The 21,857-nt window shown below is 38.1% G+C and overlaps 1 protein-coding gene across 7 annotated transcripts in view; it reads right to left on the bottom strand.

The window, feature by feature from the left end:
* Positions 1-20,929, bottom strand: part of STIL (STIL centriolar assembly protein) — a 63,805-nt gene extending 42,876 nt beyond the window's left edge. For 2 of the 7 annotated variants that reach the window (XM_049617219.1, XM_049617224.1), the window contains exons 1-10: positions 20,168-20,928; positions 19,162-19,374; positions 18,243-18,329; positions 13,845-13,952; positions 11,387-11,499; positions 10,882-11,069; positions 9,283-9,530; positions 6,395-6,478; positions 5,006-5,092; positions 1,322-1,472 (exon numbers count right to left, since the gene is read on the bottom strand). In XM_049617219.1, coding sequence (XP_049473176.1) covers positions 1,322-1,472; positions 5,006-5,092; positions 6,395-6,478; positions 9,283-9,530; positions 10,882-11,069; positions 11,387-11,499; positions 13,845-13,952; positions 18,243-18,286 — 1,023 coding nt within the window. In that variant the 5' untranslated portion in view covers positions 18,287-18,329; positions 19,162-19,374; positions 20,168-20,928. Of the gene's footprint in view, positions 1-1,321; positions 1,473-5,005; positions 5,093-6,394; positions 6,479-9,282; positions 9,531-10,881; positions 11,070-11,386; positions 11,500-13,844; positions 13,953-18,242; positions 18,330-19,161; positions 19,375-20,167 lie in introns of all 7 variants that reach the window. The other 5 variants (XM_049617220.1, XM_049617222.1, XM_049617225.1 and 2 more) reach the window with 5 other exon arrangements.
* Between the last annotated feature and the right edge of the window lie 928 nt (positions 20,930-21,857).

Here is a 21,857-nt window from a genome sequence, read left to right as displayed (position 1 = left end):
CATGATCTCATGGTTTGTGGGTTCTGCACTGACAGCAGAGAGCCTGCTTGGATTCTCTGTCTCCTCCTCTCTAACCCTCCCTCTCTCAAAAATAAATAAATAAACATTTAAAAAAATAAATAAGGCACAAAATAAGATCAGAGCGAAAACACGATTATTTAAATATATTCAATATTTTTGTAATAAAATACAGAATTAAAAAAAAAGTTTTATTTAAGTAATCTCTACACCCAACATGGGGCTTGAGCTCACAACCCCAAGATCAAGAGTTGCATGCTCTTCTGACTAAGCCAGACAGGCGCTCCCAGAATTTTTTTTATTATTGGTTTGAGACCTAGGACGATCAATCATTTTACTGAAAAGTGGTCTTTGAATGTTTTTACATCATGACACTTATGGTTTCAAAGATCTACTTTTTCTGTGACAATCACCTAGATGTATTTTTATGTGTTTTATGAGCTATAGCAACAATCTATTCTGATTCCTAGGATTATATATAAACACTGACTTTCTTTAATTTTAGAGACAGAGAGAGGAAGACAGAAAGCGACAGCACACAAGTCGGGGAGAGGGGCAGAGGGAGGGGGAGAGAGAATCTTAAGCAGGCTCCATACTCCGTGCAGAGCCCAGTGTGGGGGTCAATCCCATGACCCTGGGATCATGACCTGAGCTGAAACCAAGAGTTGGATGCTCAAATGACTGAGCTACTCAGGTGGCCCTAAACACTGACTTTCAAATGTGAGAAACCATTTGTTATATCTACACATTTAAAAAATAACAGGGCACACAAAATGCAAAGATCACAAACTAACTCTATCATAAAATGATATATAAATTTCTTGATACTCTTCAAAGGTTTCAGAAAAAATTGGGTAAGTTATTCTGCGGAAAAGCTCTGATCCTGTATTACGGTTTGGTTCTGGAGACATGGTCTAAAATTTATAAAACGATATTAACCATAAATGAAGTTAATATTTAATAAGAATAATTATAAACAAAGCCTAATAGTCTGAGTTACTATTTATTTTAAAGGGTAAAAATCATTGGGTTTAAACTGCCAACAGGCAACCCTAACTAGTGATTACATGTTAGGAATCAGGGGCACCTGGGTGGCTCAGTTGGTTAAGTGTCCAACTCTTGGTTTCAGTTCAGGTCATGATCTCACAGTTTGTGCGATTGAGCCCTGCGTCAGGCTCCGCATTTACAGCACAGAGCCTGCTTGGGATTCTCTCTCTCTCTGCCCTTCCCCCGCTTGCTGTTTCTCACTCTCTCAAAAAAAAAAAAAAAAAAAAAAAAAGTGCTAGGTAATCAAATCACTTACTTTGAAAAGATGTAATGTTTCCTTGCTGGTTAGTAGCTGGAACTGAAGGTCAGATGACCTGCCATCACAGGGGAGGCATTCATAAAACTCAGGATCCTTATGTGTCACAGAATAGAGAACTATAATGAAATTTCCAGATTCTGAAAAAACCCTGGACAAAAAAATGCCATTAAATTAAAATTTACTGAGGATAATGAAAGTACACTTTTAAGAACTCCTACAAGAGTCTCTGAACCTAATTAATAAACTACTTAAACAGTCCAATGTTGGGAAGAAAACTGGGGAGCAAATTTATGCTTACTTTTTTAGTGTTACTGATTTTTAATTTTTAAAATACACTTTATTATAAAGTACATATTCCTTGTAAAAACTTTAAGCAAAATAGGGATATATAAAATAGAAAACCAACTCACTTTATGGTTTAATATATATCATTTTCTCCCAGGCATGTGAAAACATCTTATACAATCTAACAAAAATAGACCATACCATACATACTACAGTTGACCCTTGAACATAGGTTTGAACTGCACAGACCCACTTAAATAAGAATTTTTGCCAATATAGCACAGTACTATAAATGTATTTACTCTTATGATTTTCTTAAGAACTTTCCTCCAGATTGCTGTATTGAAAAGTACTTGTAATATTGTCAGAACACGTAAAGTATATAATACATAGAACACAAAAAAATATGTGATAACTAATTAGGTTATCTATAAAGCTTCTGGTCAACGGTGAGCTAGCTATTAGTATAAGTTTCTGGGGAATCAAGTTTTATGCAGTTTTTTGTTGTTGTTGTTTTTTTTAAGTAGGCTTCACACCCAGCGCAGAGCCCAATGCAGGGCTTGAACTCACGACCCTGAGATCAAGACCTAAGCTGAAATCAAAAGTCAGAGGTTTAACCGACTAAGCCACCTAGGTGCCCCCAGTTTTGTTTTTTTGTTTTTTGTTTTCTTTTTTTAAATAAACTCTACACCTAATGTGGGGCTTGAACTTATGACCCAGAAATCCAGAGTCACATGCTCTACTGACTGAGCCAGCCAGGCGCCCCTATATGCAGATCTTTGAACCTGCATTGTTCAAAGGTCAATTGTATTCGCAATTGCTATTTTTAAAACTTTTTTTTTAGTGTTTATTTATTTTTGAGAGACAGAGCACAAGTGGGGGAGGGACAGAGAGAAGAGGCACAGAACCTGAAGCAGGCTCCAGGCTCTGAGCTGTCCGCACAGAACCTGACACAGTGCTCGAACCTGTGAACCACGAGATCGTGACCTGAGCCGAAGTCGGTCACTTAACAGACTGAGCCAACCAGGCACCCCTGCAATTGCTATTTTTTTATTTGACTATCTTGGATTTCTTCCCATGTCACTATTCTATATTATACCTCAGACCTCTTTATTCTTTTTTAGTGACTAGCCAGTATTACAATTTATAGTTGTATCATTTTTAACTTCTAAGTGGGTATTTTAATTAAACATTTCATGATTATAAACACTTGATAAAAAACATTCATTTTATTATTCACTATATGACTCAACAAAAATATTTATGAAGTCATCACGAATCCTTAAAACCAGTGCAGATATCCCCTCTTTTCAAAAGTTCACATTAGGCCACTTCACTTTTATAGGAGACTACATTAGGAGAACCTGTTTTTACTAACCAAAAGAAATCTGAAGATTTTTGCTTTTACAATACAAAGGCAAAACCGAAAATAACGTGCAGCATCTGTTTTGCATGAGCCATTACAGAGACAGCACACACTGCATGAGAGGGGCCCCACCAGGCTCCTTCCCCAGGAACCACACTCAGTAGCTCAGTATCGAGCAGTCATAGCTTTGAACTCTATCTGTGAGTATTGTGTTTTATCTCAATTTATTTTGTGCATCCATTAGCAAGACATGACCTAAGGTGTCAGAAAAGCCAGAGAGGTTATTTATTTTCTAGGTCTGGGAACGCTAAAAAATTTTCCCATGTATATTAATGGTAATCTTTGCTTTACATCATTTCAACTTAAGCAAGGTTTCATAGAACACTCTGCTCTTTCAAATGGTGGGGGGTGGGAGGGTGGGAATGGGATGACAGCCTGCAGTTAAAAATACTTTTAGAAGGGGCACCTGGGTGGCTCAGTCGGTTAAGCGACCGACTTCGGCTCGGGTCATGATCTCACGGTGCGTGAGTTTGAGCCCCGCGTCAGGCTCTGTGCTGACAGCTCGGAGCCTGGAGCCTGCCTCAGATTCTGTGTCTCTCTCTGCCCCTCCACTGCTCATGCTCAGTGTCTCTCTGTCTCTCAATAATAAATAAACGTTAAAAAATTAAAAAAAAAATACTTTTAGAAAATAATAAACGAATAAAAACACTTTTAAGTAGTTGTCTCTCCTTGGTAAAACACTGAATGAAAAATAAGTGGGGATACATTACACCCTTAAAAACAAGAAGTGAGTGCTGTAGAAGCAGAATGTGTATTCTGCTCAATTCCTCTCTCTTGGGTCAGACAAGACCACTGTTCAGAATGTTGTAAAGTACCAACCTAAGCTATGCTAAGCAGTGCTAACTCTTCTCTGGTTCAAAGGGCTGGCAGAAATTAAGGAGTTCAGGTATCAAAGAAACTTCCTGGGGCGCCTGGGTGGCTCAGATGGTTAAGCACCTGACTCTTGGACCCTTGATTTCAGCTCAGGTCATGATCTCATGATTTGGGAGTTCAAGCCCCGTGTTGGGCTTTGCGCCGTGTCAGCTTGGAGCCTGCTTGGAATTCTCTCTCCCTCTCTCTCTACCCCTACCCCACTCATGCTCTCTCTCTTTCTCTCTCAAAAAAAAGAAATAAAATATTTTTAAAAGTATATTATAGCTACCCAAGGTAGACACAAACCGACCTGGAAATTTTTAATAGACGAGAAAGCTAAGAGGCAAATGTGGTATCACATACAAAATAAAAAATTAAATGAGGAATTGAGGGGCGCCTGGGTGGCTCATTTGGTTGAGTGTCTGACCATGATCTCATGGTTTGTGAGTTCGAGCCCTACATTGGGCTTGGTGCTCTCAGCAAGGAGCCTGCTTTGGATCCTCTGTCCCCCTCTCTCTTTCTGCCCCTCCCCAACTTGCACTCTCTCAAAAATAAATAAAAAAAACATTAAAAAATTAAATGAGGAGTTGAGGTTAGAAAATTTCTTTGTTAGCTCCAATGCTTGTGCTTCAGCTCCAGAAGAAAACTAAACATTTCATCTCAAATATTTCTTAGGGTACCAGTAGTAGCACTGTGTAATTTAATAAAACACAATAAGGCAACAAACTCAAACTCATTTTCAATCACTTAATTGAAAATTGATCTCTCTATTTTTAAAATAAGATGCTAGAAGAGATGATTTCTAGGGTTTTTTTCCCCACACCTAAAAAATGTATCGTCTATGTTACAGTCCTGTGGTTAGACAAGTGAATTCCTTCACATTTCTAAGTATCCTGCAACCTCACCTTTTTTGGTCTGGTTTTATTCCCATTTCATGTAAGATTTGTTTTTTTTAGTGTGCTTTCTTAGTCTTACAGTTTTTAAGTATTATAAAAATCTTCTGGTATGTAAATGTTATAAAAGTATTAAGGCACTGCATGAATTTTAAATGACACCAGTAAAATATGAACAGGGGAGAAGGTCAAAATAAAATAACTACAAAATAAAATATCACTTGCCTTTCTTGAATAGAAGAACTGAACATGTATCGTAAGCAGCAAGCCCACACCTGAGGACTATAAATATGTATAATTCCAGACAGCCAACTAAAAGAAAAAATAGAAATTAAAAGCTTAGTAACTTCCAAATTAACACTTAGTGTGCTTTAGATTACCTTCTTCTCAAGGTAATAATATGGCAGAAATTCTTGGTATTCAGCAGCAATACATTTAATGGCTCATAAATATGAAATCTATAAACACCAGATCTCACTAATAATTAAAAGGAATACAGAGATATAGATATAGGTATAGGTATAGATATAGACGCAGACATAGATATAGACACAGACAAAGAGAGTTTCCTCTCTGCCCTATTCTCCCTGAGAGGACAAGAAAATGGTGGGAGACAAAATGGTTAACAATAGAAACTAGGAATCAATTAGAATCAATTAGCCTGGACTAGAAAGAATGGGCTGAATTAGGGAAGAATGAAGTGAGCAGGAGAATATAGTTAGCAAACTATAGGTATTGAGAGGATTAAATGCTGTAACATATATAAGCTGCCCAATACAAGGCTCTTATAGGCATTCACTTGGTATCAATAATCCGTAACAAACACTGTACATTTCGTAGTCTACAGAACATTTGTGCCTTCTCATTTTTTAACTCTGCTCATACCAACAGTCCTCCCTTCTATTATCCAAACTCTTCAAGGTCCAGCTCAAATTTGCCTTCTTTAAGAAAATGTCCCTGTCATCTCTCTAATAAATACTAATAACACGCACTGTCTAGATTGCTCATCTCATAATAAATCATATACTTCCTTATTATTTTTCTATTTCTATTTGTATATTTTATTGCCTCACCTTTATTATGAAATTCCTTGGAGAGCTTTAAATCCCAACATAGTACTAATAGTACTATGCATAGGGTAAGCACTCAATAAATACTCAAAGAACATACATTTCTGACTGAATCATCTGTCTAAATGTTATTAACCACAAACTCTAAAGAAAACGCCATTCATACTAAAGGGAATTTCTGCAAAAACTGCCTGGCAGTGAATTTTAAAGTGTTATTCTGAGCCCTGGGTTCTTCAAGGTGCCTTGAAGGAAAGGGGGTAGTAATGAAGATTAAAGAAGCGGAGTTCGAAGGCTTCAACTTCAACCAATAGAATTTGACTTTATGTGTTTTATTTATTGGAGTTCTTCCTAAGATTGGGCAAAATATGGTTTTAACTGATTCTGCTATGAAAATAAGAAAACTTAAGAATCATTGGCCTCTGTGGCTTTACAAGGTGACTTAAGTATTAAGTTTATATTCATAGTACAACAGATGAACATGCTTATCATATACATTTGAATACATATGTGGCTAAAAAGGCTGTCATAATAATACAACACTTACATTCCCACTAATGGTAGAGAACAAATCTTGGGATCTGATTCCAGCAAAAGTAATAATTTGCGTGTTTCATCCATGGTAAGATATCTAAACAGAAGAAATTCATGTAAAAACAATTAAGAGTTTGTACTTTCTACCTAAAAGAGATAACCTAAGTACTTGAAGAAGCATATTTTAGGCAGAGAAGATGATTCAAATGAATGTCCCCCCCCCCCAGAGAAAATAGTTCAAAATGTAGAAAAAAGAATTCAGTAATAGAGATTAAAGAGATTTAACATCTTAAATTTCTATTCAAATGGTCATTGAAGATCACACATCTTTTAAAAAATTGTGCTCTAAAAGTGTCTGCTCTTTTTAAAAAATTGTGCTCTAAAAGCGTCCGCTTATTTTAATTGGGAATAGTAAAATCAAGGCTGACAATTTCAGATTCAAAGAGGTTTCCCAAAGAGAAGTGGATTTCCTACTACTAGAAGTGTTCAAGCATCCAGGTGACTTCACAAGAATGCAGCAGATGTGACTTCTCACTGAAGGTAGCTGAATTAGATGAGTTATGCTCAACCTTCCATGCACTACATTCCTCCAACCATTATCAGAGAACATTAGAACCAACATGACAGAACCTCAAAATTCACTTTTTCCTAAAAGGACATTATACCACATTTATACTCTGTTATTGTTTTATTATTTACAGTAAGGTGGTTTTTTTTTTTTACAGTAATCTCTACACCCAACATGGGGCTTGAACTCAAGACCCCGAGATCTAAAGTCACATGCTCCAACAACCAAGCCAGCCAGGTGCTCCTATTACTGACAGTAAGTTTTAAGGGCATGAATAACGATAGAATTGTCAAGAATTAATTTTATCATTATGTTTTTTTTTTAAATTTGAGAGACAGAGCGAGCACGAATGTGTGTACGTTCAAGCCGGGGAAAGGGGCAGAGGCAGAGAGAAAAGAATCTTAAGCAGGCTCCAAGCTCAGTGCAGAGCCCAACGCGGGGCTCAATCCCAGGACCCTGGGATCATGAGCCGAAATCACGAGTTGGACGCTCAACCAACCGAGCCACCCAGGTACCCCTATCATTATGGCTTTAAAACACAAAAATAAAAATACCATTAGTCTTGGTAATACCACTGAGAACATATTTTATTGCTACAATAACCTTAAAACACAAAGATAATGAGTTTTATCGGGCCATGTGACAAGATGATTAAGCCTGAGTTGGCAGGGAGATTTATGGATCAATAATGACACTTAGGGGTGCCTGGCTGGCACAGTCAGTGGAGCATGTGACTCTCGATCTTGGGGTTGTAGGTGCAAGCCCCATGCTGGGCCAAGAGATTATTTAAAAATAAAATCTTAACTAAAAAAATGACACTTAAACCTGCTTTGAAAGCTCTTCTGCCTTCACCATCTGATAAATTTCTATTCTTTAGTTTGGACACACATTCCTGCTTTCCCTGCACTATATATAAGCCCCTATTATGTTTACCTGCATCGTGTTTACGCAAGAATATACTTAACAGACAATAAATATGGTTTTTACCTATTTAATTCTAGTGTCTAACACAATACTTATTCCATAATGGATCCTAATAAATATCAGGGTAAATAAATGAATGTGGTCAAGGAAAAGGACAAACGTCACAAATTAAATAAATCTAAGTAGGAAGGGGCTAAGGGAACTAGGTGATTAGACAGAATAGTGAATATCCTGGGTTACTACTAGCATGCCAAGGGGTCACAGAAAGAAAATTCAAAGAAACAGAAATTCATGCTTCACTAGTAGATGGTCATGGGGACTATGAAAAACAAGTTCATTTTTCTGGCTAATTTTAGCACAAATTCCCATATCCCAACTGAGAAGCATTTTATTATCCCAAGAGAATCAAATGTTTCACTAAATTCATATACCTTTTATCACTATCACCTCTGACCATACCATGACTTTGGAACACACACTTTTTCCTTTGTACCGCTCCAGCCAGAAAGGCGCTCTGGTCAGCCTTTGGGACTCAAAAATAGGACTTTTCTTGCTATTCCAGGGACCCTCTGAAAAGAAAACCCTCTCTTTTTCTTTTCCTCTTTTGAAGAGGCATTTTTAGATTGGACTTAGAGTGGAGTGTATCTTGGCAAACACTTTTGGCTCTAGAGACCTAACAGGAACTAGGGTGGAGTCACTGGCAAAGGAAGTCAGAAGCGAACTGCTTAGACTTTAAAGCAGAGGGTGCTTACATTGTCTAACCTAACTCAGGAAACAACGGATAAAGAAAGTGGATGAGGATCCAGGGAAGTATCCCTGCTGAGGGTCAGAAAGCATGCAATTTGGCTTTCCGTCCCTCAAAAACTAAGAGCGGTGATAGGAAGCTGGAGAGAATGCTGCTCTAGCTCTGTGGGGAAACTTCACCCTCCAGTGGCTGACAATTTGGCAAGCAAGAGTACTACGAAGTTTGATTTAGCAATCTCCTTTCTCTCTCTGCAGTGCTCACTATTATTCACAATTAATACTGCAAGTTATTAAAAAAAAAAAATTCAGCCTCTATTAGGCTCATAGTCAGATTATAGCTTAAAAAAGAAAAAGACAAAGACAAAAAGATGATAACCCAAAACTCGGCAAAATACAAAGGGTAAAATGACATAGAGGATAATCTCTCCTATTTTCAAATTACAAAATACAACCAATTTTTAATATAAATTTTACCGGTAATTTTTCTTGGGGTGATAGGCACAACTCTGAACTACATTCAACAAAATTTAACATCACATTTTAACCTTCTTTGGTTATTTATCTAGCCACGACAGATCTCTGACATGTAAACTGAATGCACAAATATTTCACATGAAAATATACTAATGTGACCAATATTTAAAATTAATTTCTCTCTTACTTACCCATATTTATAGGTACCTTGAACTTGAGAAATATTCAGATTACTGCTCAAGTTTCTTGCCAGGGCTGTTGGAATAATGGGGATGGGCTTCACAGGTGTGCATTTAAAAGTATGCGCTAGAGTTACTGCTGCCCAATGCAAGTCCAAATCCACATTGTCCAAACTTTCCCTGGAACTGATATGAGCTCTTAGGGAAAGCAGTTTACCACAATCCAAGGAATCTTTGCTACATACATGGTGCTGCAGAGCCTGAAGAATCAATATTATACAATTATTTTAAAACTGTGAGGGGAGGGAAATAAAAAATAAAACTTTTTTTTTTTTAAGTAGGCTCCACACCCAGTATGGAGCCCAACACAGGGCTTGAACTCACCACCTTGACATCAAGACCTGAGCTGAGATCAAGAGTTGGACACTTAACCAACTAAGCCACCCAAGTGCTCCATTAAAAAATAAAACTTTGAGGAGCACCTGGGGAGCTCAGTTGGCTAAGCATCTCACTTCAGCTCAAGTCATGATCTCGTGGTTCGTGAGTTCGAGCCCCACGTCTGGCTCGCTGAGGAGAGCACAGAGCCCACTTCAGATCCTCTATCTCCCTCTCTCTGCCCCTCCCCAACTCACACTCTCTCAAAAATAAACATTAAAAAAACTTTTTTTGATATAAAAAAATAAAAAAATGAAATTTGTCCATATCTCTAAAGGCTTTGTTTCATACTGGTGCATATACACACATATATACCTTGGATTAACAAAATTAAACAATTTCTGATTTGTGATATTTCAATTCTCTCATTTCTTCCATGTGACCAAAAAGTTACATGCATAATTATGTCAAAGCAAGTAAGAATTACTGTACCAAGCTCCATCATCTATTACCAGATGTGCCAGCAGCATTTCAAATTCTTATCAGAGAATGTCACTTCCAATAAACATTCATCACATGAAAAAAATGAATGTTAAACTAACTCTGACTCAATTCAGAAAACCTAAAGTCCATTCTTTGATTATTTTCTTATTGCCCTAAAGTGTCAGGTCAGTTCTTCCTGCATAGTTGCTCATGCCCACTGTGTCCTTCCTAGACTCGGCCACCACTCTAGAAGCTAATTACACCCTAATACACATCTGACTGTTGCAATGGCTTACCTACTCTCTCTGACTTCAGTCAGGCTGCCATATCAAATAAACTATCCTTGATTTCATATTATCTCCTCTTTTCAGAAACTTTCAATGACTCTTCATGGCCCATATAACAAACGTCAAATTCCTCAGCCTGGCAGATAAGGCTCTCTATAATCTGGCCAAGCTCATAGTCCAATCTGATTGCCCACAAACACAGCAAAAATCTACATCCTTAATATGACCCTGAGCACATCCTGCACTTTGTTATCTTGGCCATATTGCTTCCCCTTCTGGAATGCTACCCATATTACCTCCCCAGAATTTCTACCCTCAGAAACCACATTTAACTGTATTTTAACAACATTCAATCAGAAATTATTATGAATACTTGTTAAATATGGGTTTATTGAAATACAACACAGGACACATAATTTGATACTTGTGTTGAACTAAGAATAATCAAGTTATCAACAAATCCCACCTTAAAAGCTGAACTGAAGTCATCTGCATCATGAACTATTACTTCTTTTGAACAAAGTCCATGGGTATAAATTTTGCAAGGAATCACAAAGTCCCCAGGAAGAGCAGCAGTAGGGGTTCTTTCTAAGCATTCAGGTACTTCTCGACCAGGATCAAAACGATCTACTGTCAATGTCACACTTTCTTCATCTGAAGAACAAAAATAGCAGTTATTATTATAGCATGACAATAAAAATTTGAAATCAACCAAGCCAGCCTACAACTACAGCAAAGCATTTTGTTCATAGCAATAGTACACTAAACTCTTATTTTAAAAAATGACTTGCATATACATTCTTCCATGTTAGCAGACTATGAAGTCTGTGATGGGTAGTGTCGAGTTTTACTTACCTTTGTAACCTTGGTATACAGCAAAGAAAATAAGCACGAAGAATATTACAATAATTGGATGAATTCAAAAGACAAATTCTATTATAGTTATAAAAATATTTTTTTAAATATATTACCTTCATCTACTATGAGAGAACCAAGTAAAAAGCATGGCAGGTTTTTTTTATTCTGCTTAGCATGACGATAAGCAAGTCGGATGGTCTTTTCAGTTACCACAAGCTTTGGATTTCTGAAAAATAACAGAAGTCTTTTATGAATGTGATAGATCTGATATCCTAGAAAACCCTCCTGCCATGATAATGCCTAAAATATAACACACATCTTTTAATATGTACAGAAAAATCATTGTTGGGGTGCCTGGGTGGATCAGTCAGTTAAGCATCCAATTCTTGATTTCTGCTCAGGTCACGATCTCACTGTGAGATTGGGTCCTATATGGGGCTCTATGCTTCAGCACAGAGCTTGTTTGGCATTCTCTCTTTCCCTCTCTCTCTCAAAACACATAAACTTAAAAAAAAAAAAAAAAGAAAAATCATTGTTGAGAAATCCTAGGATCAAAAATGGGCAGGAGGTGGGGAATGGGTAGAGAGAGCTGCCTGGAAACCAGGATTGTAACAAACAGACACTGAAGATATCGTTGTTCTCTGAGTCTTTGCTTAATTTTATGAACCAGAGCAAGGATCAAGAAACTATGAGGCCAGGCTCCTGTTTTTAGAAATAAGGTTTGATTAAAATATCACATCCATTTGTTTACATATTGTCTATGGACTTCAGATACTAGCATTATTGAATCCAAAATATACAAAAATACAATTCAAATGTGTAAAAGCATATAAAAGGGACTCTAAAATACGGTCAAGGAAGAAGATACTATCAAAAAAGACTAGGCAGGGGCACCTGGATGGCTCAATTGGTTAAGCTTTCAAATTTTAGCTCAAGTCTTGATCTCAGGGTCTTGAGTTCAAGCCCCATATTGGGATCTATGGTCATAAAGCCTACTCAAAAACAAACAAACAAAACTAGGCAAACTTATAAAAAGAACCACAAAGGACCTGCAGAAGTAAAAATATAATCAATTAAAGACTCAATATAATGAACTGGGGATAGGTACATGAATTTTTATTATTATTTTATAAACTCTGCATAAGTATTATAAACAATCATATATATAGTATACTTCCACATTTAAAAAACCTAAATGAACAGGTTAAATGGTAACAAAGTACACTTAAAGAGAAAATTAGCAGCTGAAGAAAAAAACATTGTAGCAAAGACAAATAACAACAAAAAATATAAAAGATAGGTCAAGAGACATTAAGAATGAACAAGTCTAAGAAATATTTAATTGAACTTTCACAAGATTGTTTTTTATCAATGATACTATCCTTCTGTGCCATCTGGTCTAGAACTTAAATACTTTGTGACTTGTATCTCTCCTTTATTCGACTGAATCCATCATCAAATGCTACAAGCTATTTTCTCAAAATACCGGTTTCATTCTTTCCTTTTGATCTCAGTACTGCTACACTGCTCTAAACCCTTATAATAGCTCCCGTTTATTGAATACTTCCTATGTTCCAGGCACCATGCCAACTGCTGCTTTACAGAGTCTGTCTCATTTAATCCTTACAAGAGTGCTATGAAACAGGTATCATTATTCCCATTTTATAAATAAGGAAACTGATCCTTGCCTACTTTACTGAGGTTGCATACATAAGTGGTAGAATCAGGATTTGACCCTCTAGGCAGTCTGACTCCAGTTATGGCACCTTAAACAAGCCACTGTGGCATAAATCTATGTTGCTTAGATTACAAAAAATCATCTCACAGCCAGGCTAACTCTAGGCTCTCCCCACTATGACCCATCCTTCTTAGAATTCTGCTATTAACAAATAACTCCCTTACATACAAAATCGCAGTGAATCTCTATCTTCTATTAGTTTAAGTCTAAGCTGTTATGTCTTTCTTTCAAGATCCTGGTTATAAGCATATTTTACAGTCCTTCTAACATGATCTATCCACTCAAAATCAGTTCAATCTTCTCAATGCTCTACAAAGGTATTTATCATATTTTGTCTTTTGAATTCCTATAAGACTTAGAACTTTAGATCTGCGAGTATTTTAACTGTGAAATTAATATTACTCCTCAAAAGCATAAGAAATAGATTTAGGGACCCTGGGTGGCTCAGTGGTTAAGAAACAGACTTTGGCTCAGGTCATGATCTTGTGATTCATGAGTCCGAGCCCCGCGTTGGGCTCTGTGCTGACAACTCAGAGCCTGGAGCCTACTTCAGATTCTGTGTCTCCCTCACTCTCTGCCCCTCCCCTGCTCACGCTATCTCAATCTCTCTCAATCTCTCTCTCTCAAAGAATGAACCAACATTAAAAAAAAAATTTTTTTTTTAAAGAAAAGAAACGGATTTAAGAAGTAGCAGAAGGGATAATTTGTTTGAGAGGAGCTTCTGAATGGAAAAGTTAAAAAAAATGAATTAGTCATAGTAATCAACTTCGCCTTACACATCCTTTCGACTCCTGTTTATACTGGTTTGATCTGAAAAGAGACACATCTTATACCTGTAGTAATTGAGGTGTAAACAGATGAAATCTCCTATTGGCACTGGGTTCCAAAGTGCACATTTTGATGGAGGAAAGTGGAAAGGTACCATTCTGCTTGTAGGAAACCTTTAAAAAGAAATTTAAATCAAAGCACAATGAAAAGCAAACTTGGCAGAAATTTTATAAGAAAGAGTTTAAAGTTAAATGATGAGGGGGCACCTGGGTTGTGTCTGACTCCTGATTCTGGGTAGGTCATGATCTCATGGTCGTGAGATCAAGCCTCATATTGCACTCTGTGCTGAGCATGGGGCCTGCTTGGGATTCTCTCTCTCTGACTCTCCCCTGCTCACCCAGTGTGCTCATATGCACTCACTCTCTCAAAATAAATAAACACTAAAAAAAAAAAAAAAACAGAGTTAAATGATGAGGCTTATCAAACTACTTTTGTAATTTAAATTTTGTTTAATGTTTATTTATTTTTGAGACAGACAGAGACAGAGTATGAATGGGGGGAGGGCAGAGAGAGAGAGGCAGACACAGAATCCGAAGCAAGCTCCAGGCTCCGAGCTGTCAGCACAGAGCACAGCACAGAGGGGCTTGAACTCGCAGACCGTGAGACCATGACCCGAGCCAAAGTCGGATGCTTAACCGACTGAGCCACCCAGGTGACCATTTTCATAATTTTAAAAGAGCTTAAAAATATTTTTTAAAAGTTAAAAAAAAAAAAAAAAGTAACTTTATTTCAAGAGAATAAGTATTCAAAATTTAGGTATAGCTTTTCCCTATCCTTTTTTTCCTATGCATACAGAAATTTATGTACACATGTTTAAAAAAAAAAAAAAAAAACCAGGAGGGGTGCCTGGCTGGTTGTCAGTAGAGCATGCAACTCTTGATCTCAGTGTCAGAGTTCAAGCCCCACATTGGGCATGGTGCCTACTTAAAAAAAAAAAAAAAAAGCAATTGGTAGCATCCATTCTATATATCCTTTTTAAATAACAGAGAAATAAGTATAAACCATGAATTTACATTTAAATTTAAAATTAGAGGCACCTGGGTGGCTCAGTCAGTTGGGCGTCCAACTTTGGCTCAGGTGATGATCTCACAGCTCGTGGGTTAGTGCCCTGAGTCAGGCTCTGTGCTGACAGCTTAGAGCCTGGAGCCTACTTCGGATTCTGTGTCTCCCTCACTCTCTCTGTCCCTCCCCTGCTTGTGCTCTGTCTCTCTCTCTCTCTCTCTCAAAAATAAATAAACATTAAAAAAAATTAAATTTAAAATTAAAATGCTATCCTTCTGAATTAATTTCTAGATAGTATCTAATAAAATTATGAAAAGCACAAAAACTTAATACAGTCTTTATTTTTCAGTGGTTCCAAACTTGGTATCTTGGGTCCTATCACTTAAGTTTAATTACTGAAGCATCAAAAGGACATCATTATAATTCCTTAGCAAAGACTCTAGAGGCAGTGTAAAGCAAGGCTTCAATGTTAAATCATACAGAGTGCCATCACAAAGTTTATTTTACATAAGTGAGGGACATGAGAACACCACAATAAGAAAAAACAATGGAAAGAAAGGACTGGGGAAAAAATAGCTGGTCACACATAATTAAAGCAAGAAAGGGACGCTTGCCAGGCTCAGTCAGAAGAGCATGTGATTCTTGATCTTGGAGTCATAAGTTCAAGCCCCACATAGGTGTAGAGATTACTTAAAAATAAAATCTTTAAGGGGCGCCGGGGCAGCTCAGTCAGTGAGGCATCTGACTCGACTTCGGCTCAGGTCACGGTTTCAGTTCTGAGACTGAGCCCCACGTTGGCATCCATGCCCAGCATGGAGCCTGCTTAAGGTTCGTTTTCTCCCTCCCTCCCTCCCTCCCTCTCTCTCTCTCTCTCTCTCTGTCTCCCCCTGACCCTGCCCCTTTCCCACCCAAGTGCACTCTCTCAAAAAAATTTTTTTGTTTTATTTAAAAAATTAATAAAATCTTTAAAAAGAAGTAAAAAAAAATCAGGAAAGTTCTGACAGTGTATCATGTATTAAGGATACCTTATTCTAGACTCTAGACCTTACTTTTACATTATCAACTGATGAAGCTTCTCAACTAAAATACTAGCCTCATTTTACTGATTACCTACTACTGAGCACTTTACGTACACAGGCATCCTACTGAGCACTTTACATACACAGTATGTCTCACTAAAACTATTCTAGAAACACTTTATTATCCATTTTATAGATAAAAAACTGTAACTTTCCTAACTTCATACAACAATTAAGTAGCAAAGCTGGGATCTTAATCTAAGTGTGGCTAATTTGGAGTTTATACTTCTAAAAGCTGAATGGTATAGTGCTTTAGAACCTGGGTTCAAATTCTCGCTCTACCACATTGCTAGCTGTATGTTTTCAAATCCACGTCTAATTTGAATTCATAATATCTATGAGAAGGATTTTTAATCTCCTATTTTTGAAATGAGGCCATAGTCTGAAATTGAGAAATCTGTTCAAGGTCACAAAGCTAGTAAGTAACAAACAGTTTATCTATGTTTCTATATCTAATATATTTATCACTTATCAATTGAGAGGCAGTATGATGTGGTGGGTGAAAGCAAAATGTGGTGGAAGTCAATTGTTTAGGTCTGAAAACTTGTTCCAAAATCTGTTAGCTGTGTGACCTTGATCACATTACTTATGTCTCTGTGCCTCAGTTTCCTCATCTGCTGAACAGAATAATACTGGTATCTCCTGGTAGTTACACTGAATATTAAATGAGTCAATATATGTAAAGGTTTAGAGTAGAAGTCACATAAGGTTTAAATCCTGGCTATAACACTTACCAACTGTATAACTTTGGGTTGGTTAATCTCTCTACACTATAGTTTCCTCATTTAAAAAAAAGGCGGGGGGGGGGGGACTGGATAATAACAGTACCTACACCTCATAGATTTGTTGTGAGGATTAAATAAGAATAGTGCAGGTAATGTGCTTAGCACAGTACCTGGCACATAGCAAAATTTCAAGAAATGCTGCTATTAGTCCTTTTCTTAATCTAAGGTATGCAGGTAGACTTTAGAGGCACAAACAAAATTTTTGATAACAAAATTTTGTGGTACAACATTTTACAGGTATGCATATAAGAGTTTTTTCTTAGGGAAGGGGATTCATGTTATCAGATATTCAAAGGAGTCTGTAACCCCAAATTAACTCAGAACTGCTGCTCTAAAGCCCAGAGATTACTGAAAATCAGAGGTCATTAAGTTAAAAAAAACAAGAGTTGAGTATTTTAGGAATAATCAGTTTATTTTTAATTTTTTTTTAAGTAATCCCTACACTATGTGTGGGGCTCAAACTCATGACCCCAAAATCAAGAGTTGCATAACCTACAGATTGAGCCAGCCAGGTGCCCCAGGCAAAATGTGTAGTTACCTAGAATGTAAGGCATGAATCTGACTCAATAATATTATCTTACCTGGAATATAAGAAATGAATTTGACTCAATAATAAATAAAAAAGAGAACGTATTGACTTGTTGCAAGCACAACAAGTTCTTCCAAAGAACAGAAGTTGACAGATTTTCAAATAACAGGTGGCAGTAGGATAAAACAGAAGGGTCAAAATTAAGCAAAAGGATTATGATAGCCTCTTTGGGTTATGTTTCCCATTGTCTTCAAAAACACCTGGCACAAAAGAAAAATACTGAGAATGAAGGTAACTCATGGATGTAGTTATAGTTTAGAAGAAAAAAAATTCACATGTCACCATTAATTGTTCCTCCCTGGGGGAAAAAAAGAATAATGAATGATCAAACAGCTGCATAACACAAGCCAATTTGCCTTGTCCCCATAGTATTGACAGATTGCGAAAATTAGGGGACAGGTGGCAAGCTCCTCCTTCCTATTCCACATGAGTGGGGAAAGGCTTAGGGACATTTAAAGAAACTTCGTACATCCAATGTGCAATTTTTCCCATCAAGGATTAGGGTTTAAACAAGGGAAGGAACCTAACCACTTTCTCATTTGTCTAGGATGTAAATAAGTATGTACGTGATTTTTAGCCCCAAGAAATCAGGTTCTGTTTCCCATCAATAAAGATGCTCTGTGAAACCAAAAAAAAAGGAGGTAGGAATGAAACTGATATTTACTAAGTGCCTACTATGTACCAGACCCTTTATTTTAGTGTTCTTATTTAATACTTCACAATAATCTTCTGTTACATAGAGATTACTATCCCCCATTTACAGATGAGGAAATTGAGGCTTAGAGAATTAATTAACTTGATCAAGGTCACCCACCTACCAAGTGGTAGAGCTAGGATATGGAACCAGATTTTCCCAATTGGAAAGTTTGGTTTTTTTTCCCATTCCAACCTATCTTTCCAACTTATGAGAAGCAGTTAAAAAAACATTTTGTGAAACGATTTCTATACCTGGTATTCATCTGGGGCCCTGTAAGAGGATATCTAGGCTCCATGATAGTTGGTGAATGATGTATTCAATATCAAATGCTCAGTATCCTAAAGAAGTAAAGAGAATGTTACTAATGAGTGACAAAAAAAAAAAAAAAAAGAAAGAAATACGATTTAACCACATATTAACAGAAGTGTAGGCAAAATTAGGTAACTTATATTAAGTACTTTCATTTATAGAATAGTAAGATAAAATGCTCATGGATTCTGAACATTTTCATACTTTCTAGTCATTTTGCCTATAAATTAATATTAACATTTATTCTAGGCAGCAATACCTACCAATGTATCTATTCATTAAGGAAAGCACAGATTCTGGGTTACCTGGGTGGCTCAGTCAGTTAAGTGCCCAACTTCAGCTCAGGTCATGATCTCAAGGTCTGTGAGTTCAAGCCCTGCATCAGGCTCTCTGCTGTCAGTGCAGAGCCTGCTTCAGATCCTCTGTCCCCTCGGCACCCCCCCCCACCCCGCCCCTTTCCCACTCACATTCTCTCAATGATACATAAACATTATAAAAAAATAAAGAAAAGCACAGATTCTTAAAAAAAAGAATGAAAGAAAAGCACAGATTCTGTTCACAAGATCCTCATAACCATTTAGTAAGCTAGGTATAGTAGGGCAGGCAATACTTAATACATGAAATTTTGACCAAAAGTGTCATAATATTCAGAAAACCACAAAACAGGACATAGGGACAACTTGAACTAGATATTTACTGGATCTGTAATGAGGTTAACAAATGTTAAATCTCATGGAGATGGAAGACAAATATTACATCCCCACAAACTGACTTGTTCCCGTGAAAAATCAGTGGTCTTTGTTTGGCTGCACATGCCCTCTCTGGGTACTTCTTTTCCACTGCCATTGCTTCCACACCCACCTGTACATAGCAAACTTTCAGCTTCCATCTCTCTTCTAAGTTTCAAAACTGTATTTCTAATTGCCCGCTGGGTATCTTCATTTAAATATTATCAAAGCAAAATACAGGGCTAGTCCTTTCTTTACAGTTCAGTATTTCCTATACTCTTTTATTAGGTCTTAGAGTTCTTTAGGCTCTGTACATTTCACTTCAATTTTAGCAAGAAGGAATCGTCTGAAGCAAGATAAGAGAGGAGAGTTACGAATGCAGGTGCAGAAGAGATTTTTCAGACAAAGCCAGAGGCTGAAATTATTTACTATAATAAAATCTTATTGAAAGTGCTCTTGTAAGGTTGATAAAAAGTCCCTCTTGGAGACATCTGGACTTCATGCATCTTCTATAGAATGAAGGCTTTAAACTTGAAAGCCCTTCTACACCACTTGGTTGTTACGGATAACAGTATTCAGATTGATAACTAACTGTAGGTAATATATGAAGTGCCATCTTTCTTCAATAAACAAGAATCTTAAACTTGTCTCTTCTTCCTTTATGTATTAGGATAAAAAAATAATGTTGACCTATCTCTCATATTTAAACAATACATGAGTTTATTTTTACAGTATCACGTAAGCAGTGAAAGCTAGTGAAACTGAACCCACACAACACTTATACCTAGCAAAATATATTCCCCTCGGATAATGGCATGCATCATGGTTTATCAAAATGGAAACCCTGAAGGCATCCTTACCTCTTCTTCCTCCCTCTTTCCCACATAAATTCTGTCTTTCCATCTCTACCACGGTAGTTCCTGACTACATCAACTCTCACCAGATTTACTGAAAAGTCCCCACAGTGCTCCTAGAAGGGTATTTATGCATATCTGACCAAATTACTGCCCCTGCTTTAAAAGCTGATGGCTCTTGTTTAAATACAGAACAAAACACCTCCACGATCTGGCCCCACTCTACTATTCCAACCTTATCCCTCATCCACTCATCCTACATTCCAATCAAATTGAACTACTTACAATCCCCCGAGTTTGGGTGTCTTTTGCACAGGCTGTCCCTTTAACTTGAAACGTCTTGGTAAATCCCCCTCACCCTTCACAATCCAAATCGAATGTCACTTCCTCTGGAAAACCATCTCCTAAACACCGCCTGTGTTCACACACATAACATTTTCACACTTTATTGTTCACACATTACTCCCAGTAGACCGCGAACTGCAAACACTAACTGATCCCTTACCAAGAAGCCATCTGAATTAGATGTGAGAAACACAGGAGCGAACATGCAGGGCTTCAGTCCACAAATTTTCATAGTAAAAACACCTTTAAATGGCACGTTATCGACCGCAAACCTCTTTCACATACCTAAGGACAAACGATTCATAGGAAATTCACGGTCCGCTTAGTTTATTTCTTCCACTAGTTCCCCTTCACGTCATCAGCCCCAGGCTCCAGGAGCACTGAGAAGCCACCACAAGGCCCTGAATGTAGCCCACCGTCCTTCTCCGTGCTCCGCTGCCGCCCTTCGGGAGAATCCGCGACACAACGCCCTACTCACCGCCACCGCCGCCCAGCGGGGTCTGTTTGTTGGGCCGGAACAGAGGTCGGCTCCAAGGAGCGCCGCTGCCGCCTCCGCCCCGCCTCTAGGACGTTGGGGTCGCGGGAACCAAGGCGGCAAACACAAGCTCGGTAAACCGAAGTCCGCGCCGCGCCTACTGACTGGTCAGAAACCCAACCCTTCAGGGACAGGGGCGGGGCTAGAGGCAACGCGCACGGTCGCCGAGGCGTGCTAGTACGCTAACCAATCAGCTCTCTGCGCCGTTCCGGTGCTTGACCAATCCCAAGCCTCACTGGAGAAATAGGGGCGCCATCGGCTCTCCACGATCAGGATCCGGAGGATTTAAACACTTCATTTTGGTCAACGGTTAAGTTCCGGGCAGGGGAGGACATTGCGCAGGCGCAATGAAGAACTTAAGCCGATATAGTGAGGGTGGCAGAGGAAGCCGGAAGTGCTTGTTGTGCTGATTGTTGGTGGGAGGTTAGAAGCGAATCAAACCGTTTGCTTGAAGGAACAAAAGAGAGGAGTTAGATCTCTTTTAGTTTCTTTCCTCTTTTTTTTTTAAATGTTTATTTTATTTTGAGAGAGCGTGCTTGCGAGTGGGGGAGGAGGGTAAAGAGACAGGGAGAGAGAGTCCCGAGCAGGCTCTGCACTGTTAGCACGGAGCCCGGGCTCCATCTCCTGAATCGTGAGATCGTGACCTGAGTCGAAGTCAGGAGTCAGATGCTCAAATGACTGAGCCACCTAGGCGCCCCTCTAGTTTCTTTCCTAAGAAGAATCCTCTCTGAATAACAACAAAAATTTTCTTTTAAATGTCTTACCGTTGAGGGGCTCCTGGATGGCTCAGTTGATTGATTGAGTGTCCAATTCTTGATTTCGGCTCAGGTCATGATCTCAGATATTGAGGTGGAACCCCTTGTCGGGCTCTGTCCTGAGTGTGGAGCCTGCTTAAGGTTCTGTCCCTCCCTCTCCCTCTGCTTCTCCCTCAAACATGTGCCTGTGCCTGTGTGCATCGTCTCCCCCTCTCCCCCGCCCCCCGCCAATAAATAAATAAATTCCTTACTATTGAGGAAAAAAATAACGTGGCTTAAATTTATAAACCATTTATATTTAGTGTCTACAACTAATGTTGGTAATTGGGCCTTTTCTGTC

The sequence above is a fragment of the Panthera uncia genome (assembly GCF_023721935.1).
Source record: "Panthera uncia isolate 11264 chromosome C1 unlocalized genomic scaffold, Puncia_PCG_1.0 HiC_scaffold_4, whole genome shotgun sequence".
NCBI classification, from domain to species: Eukaryota; Metazoa; Chordata; class Mammalia; order Carnivora; family Felidae; genus Panthera; species Panthera uncia.
Note: the sequence above shows the minus strand (reverse complement) of the source record. Positions and strands in the feature narration are given on the sequence as shown.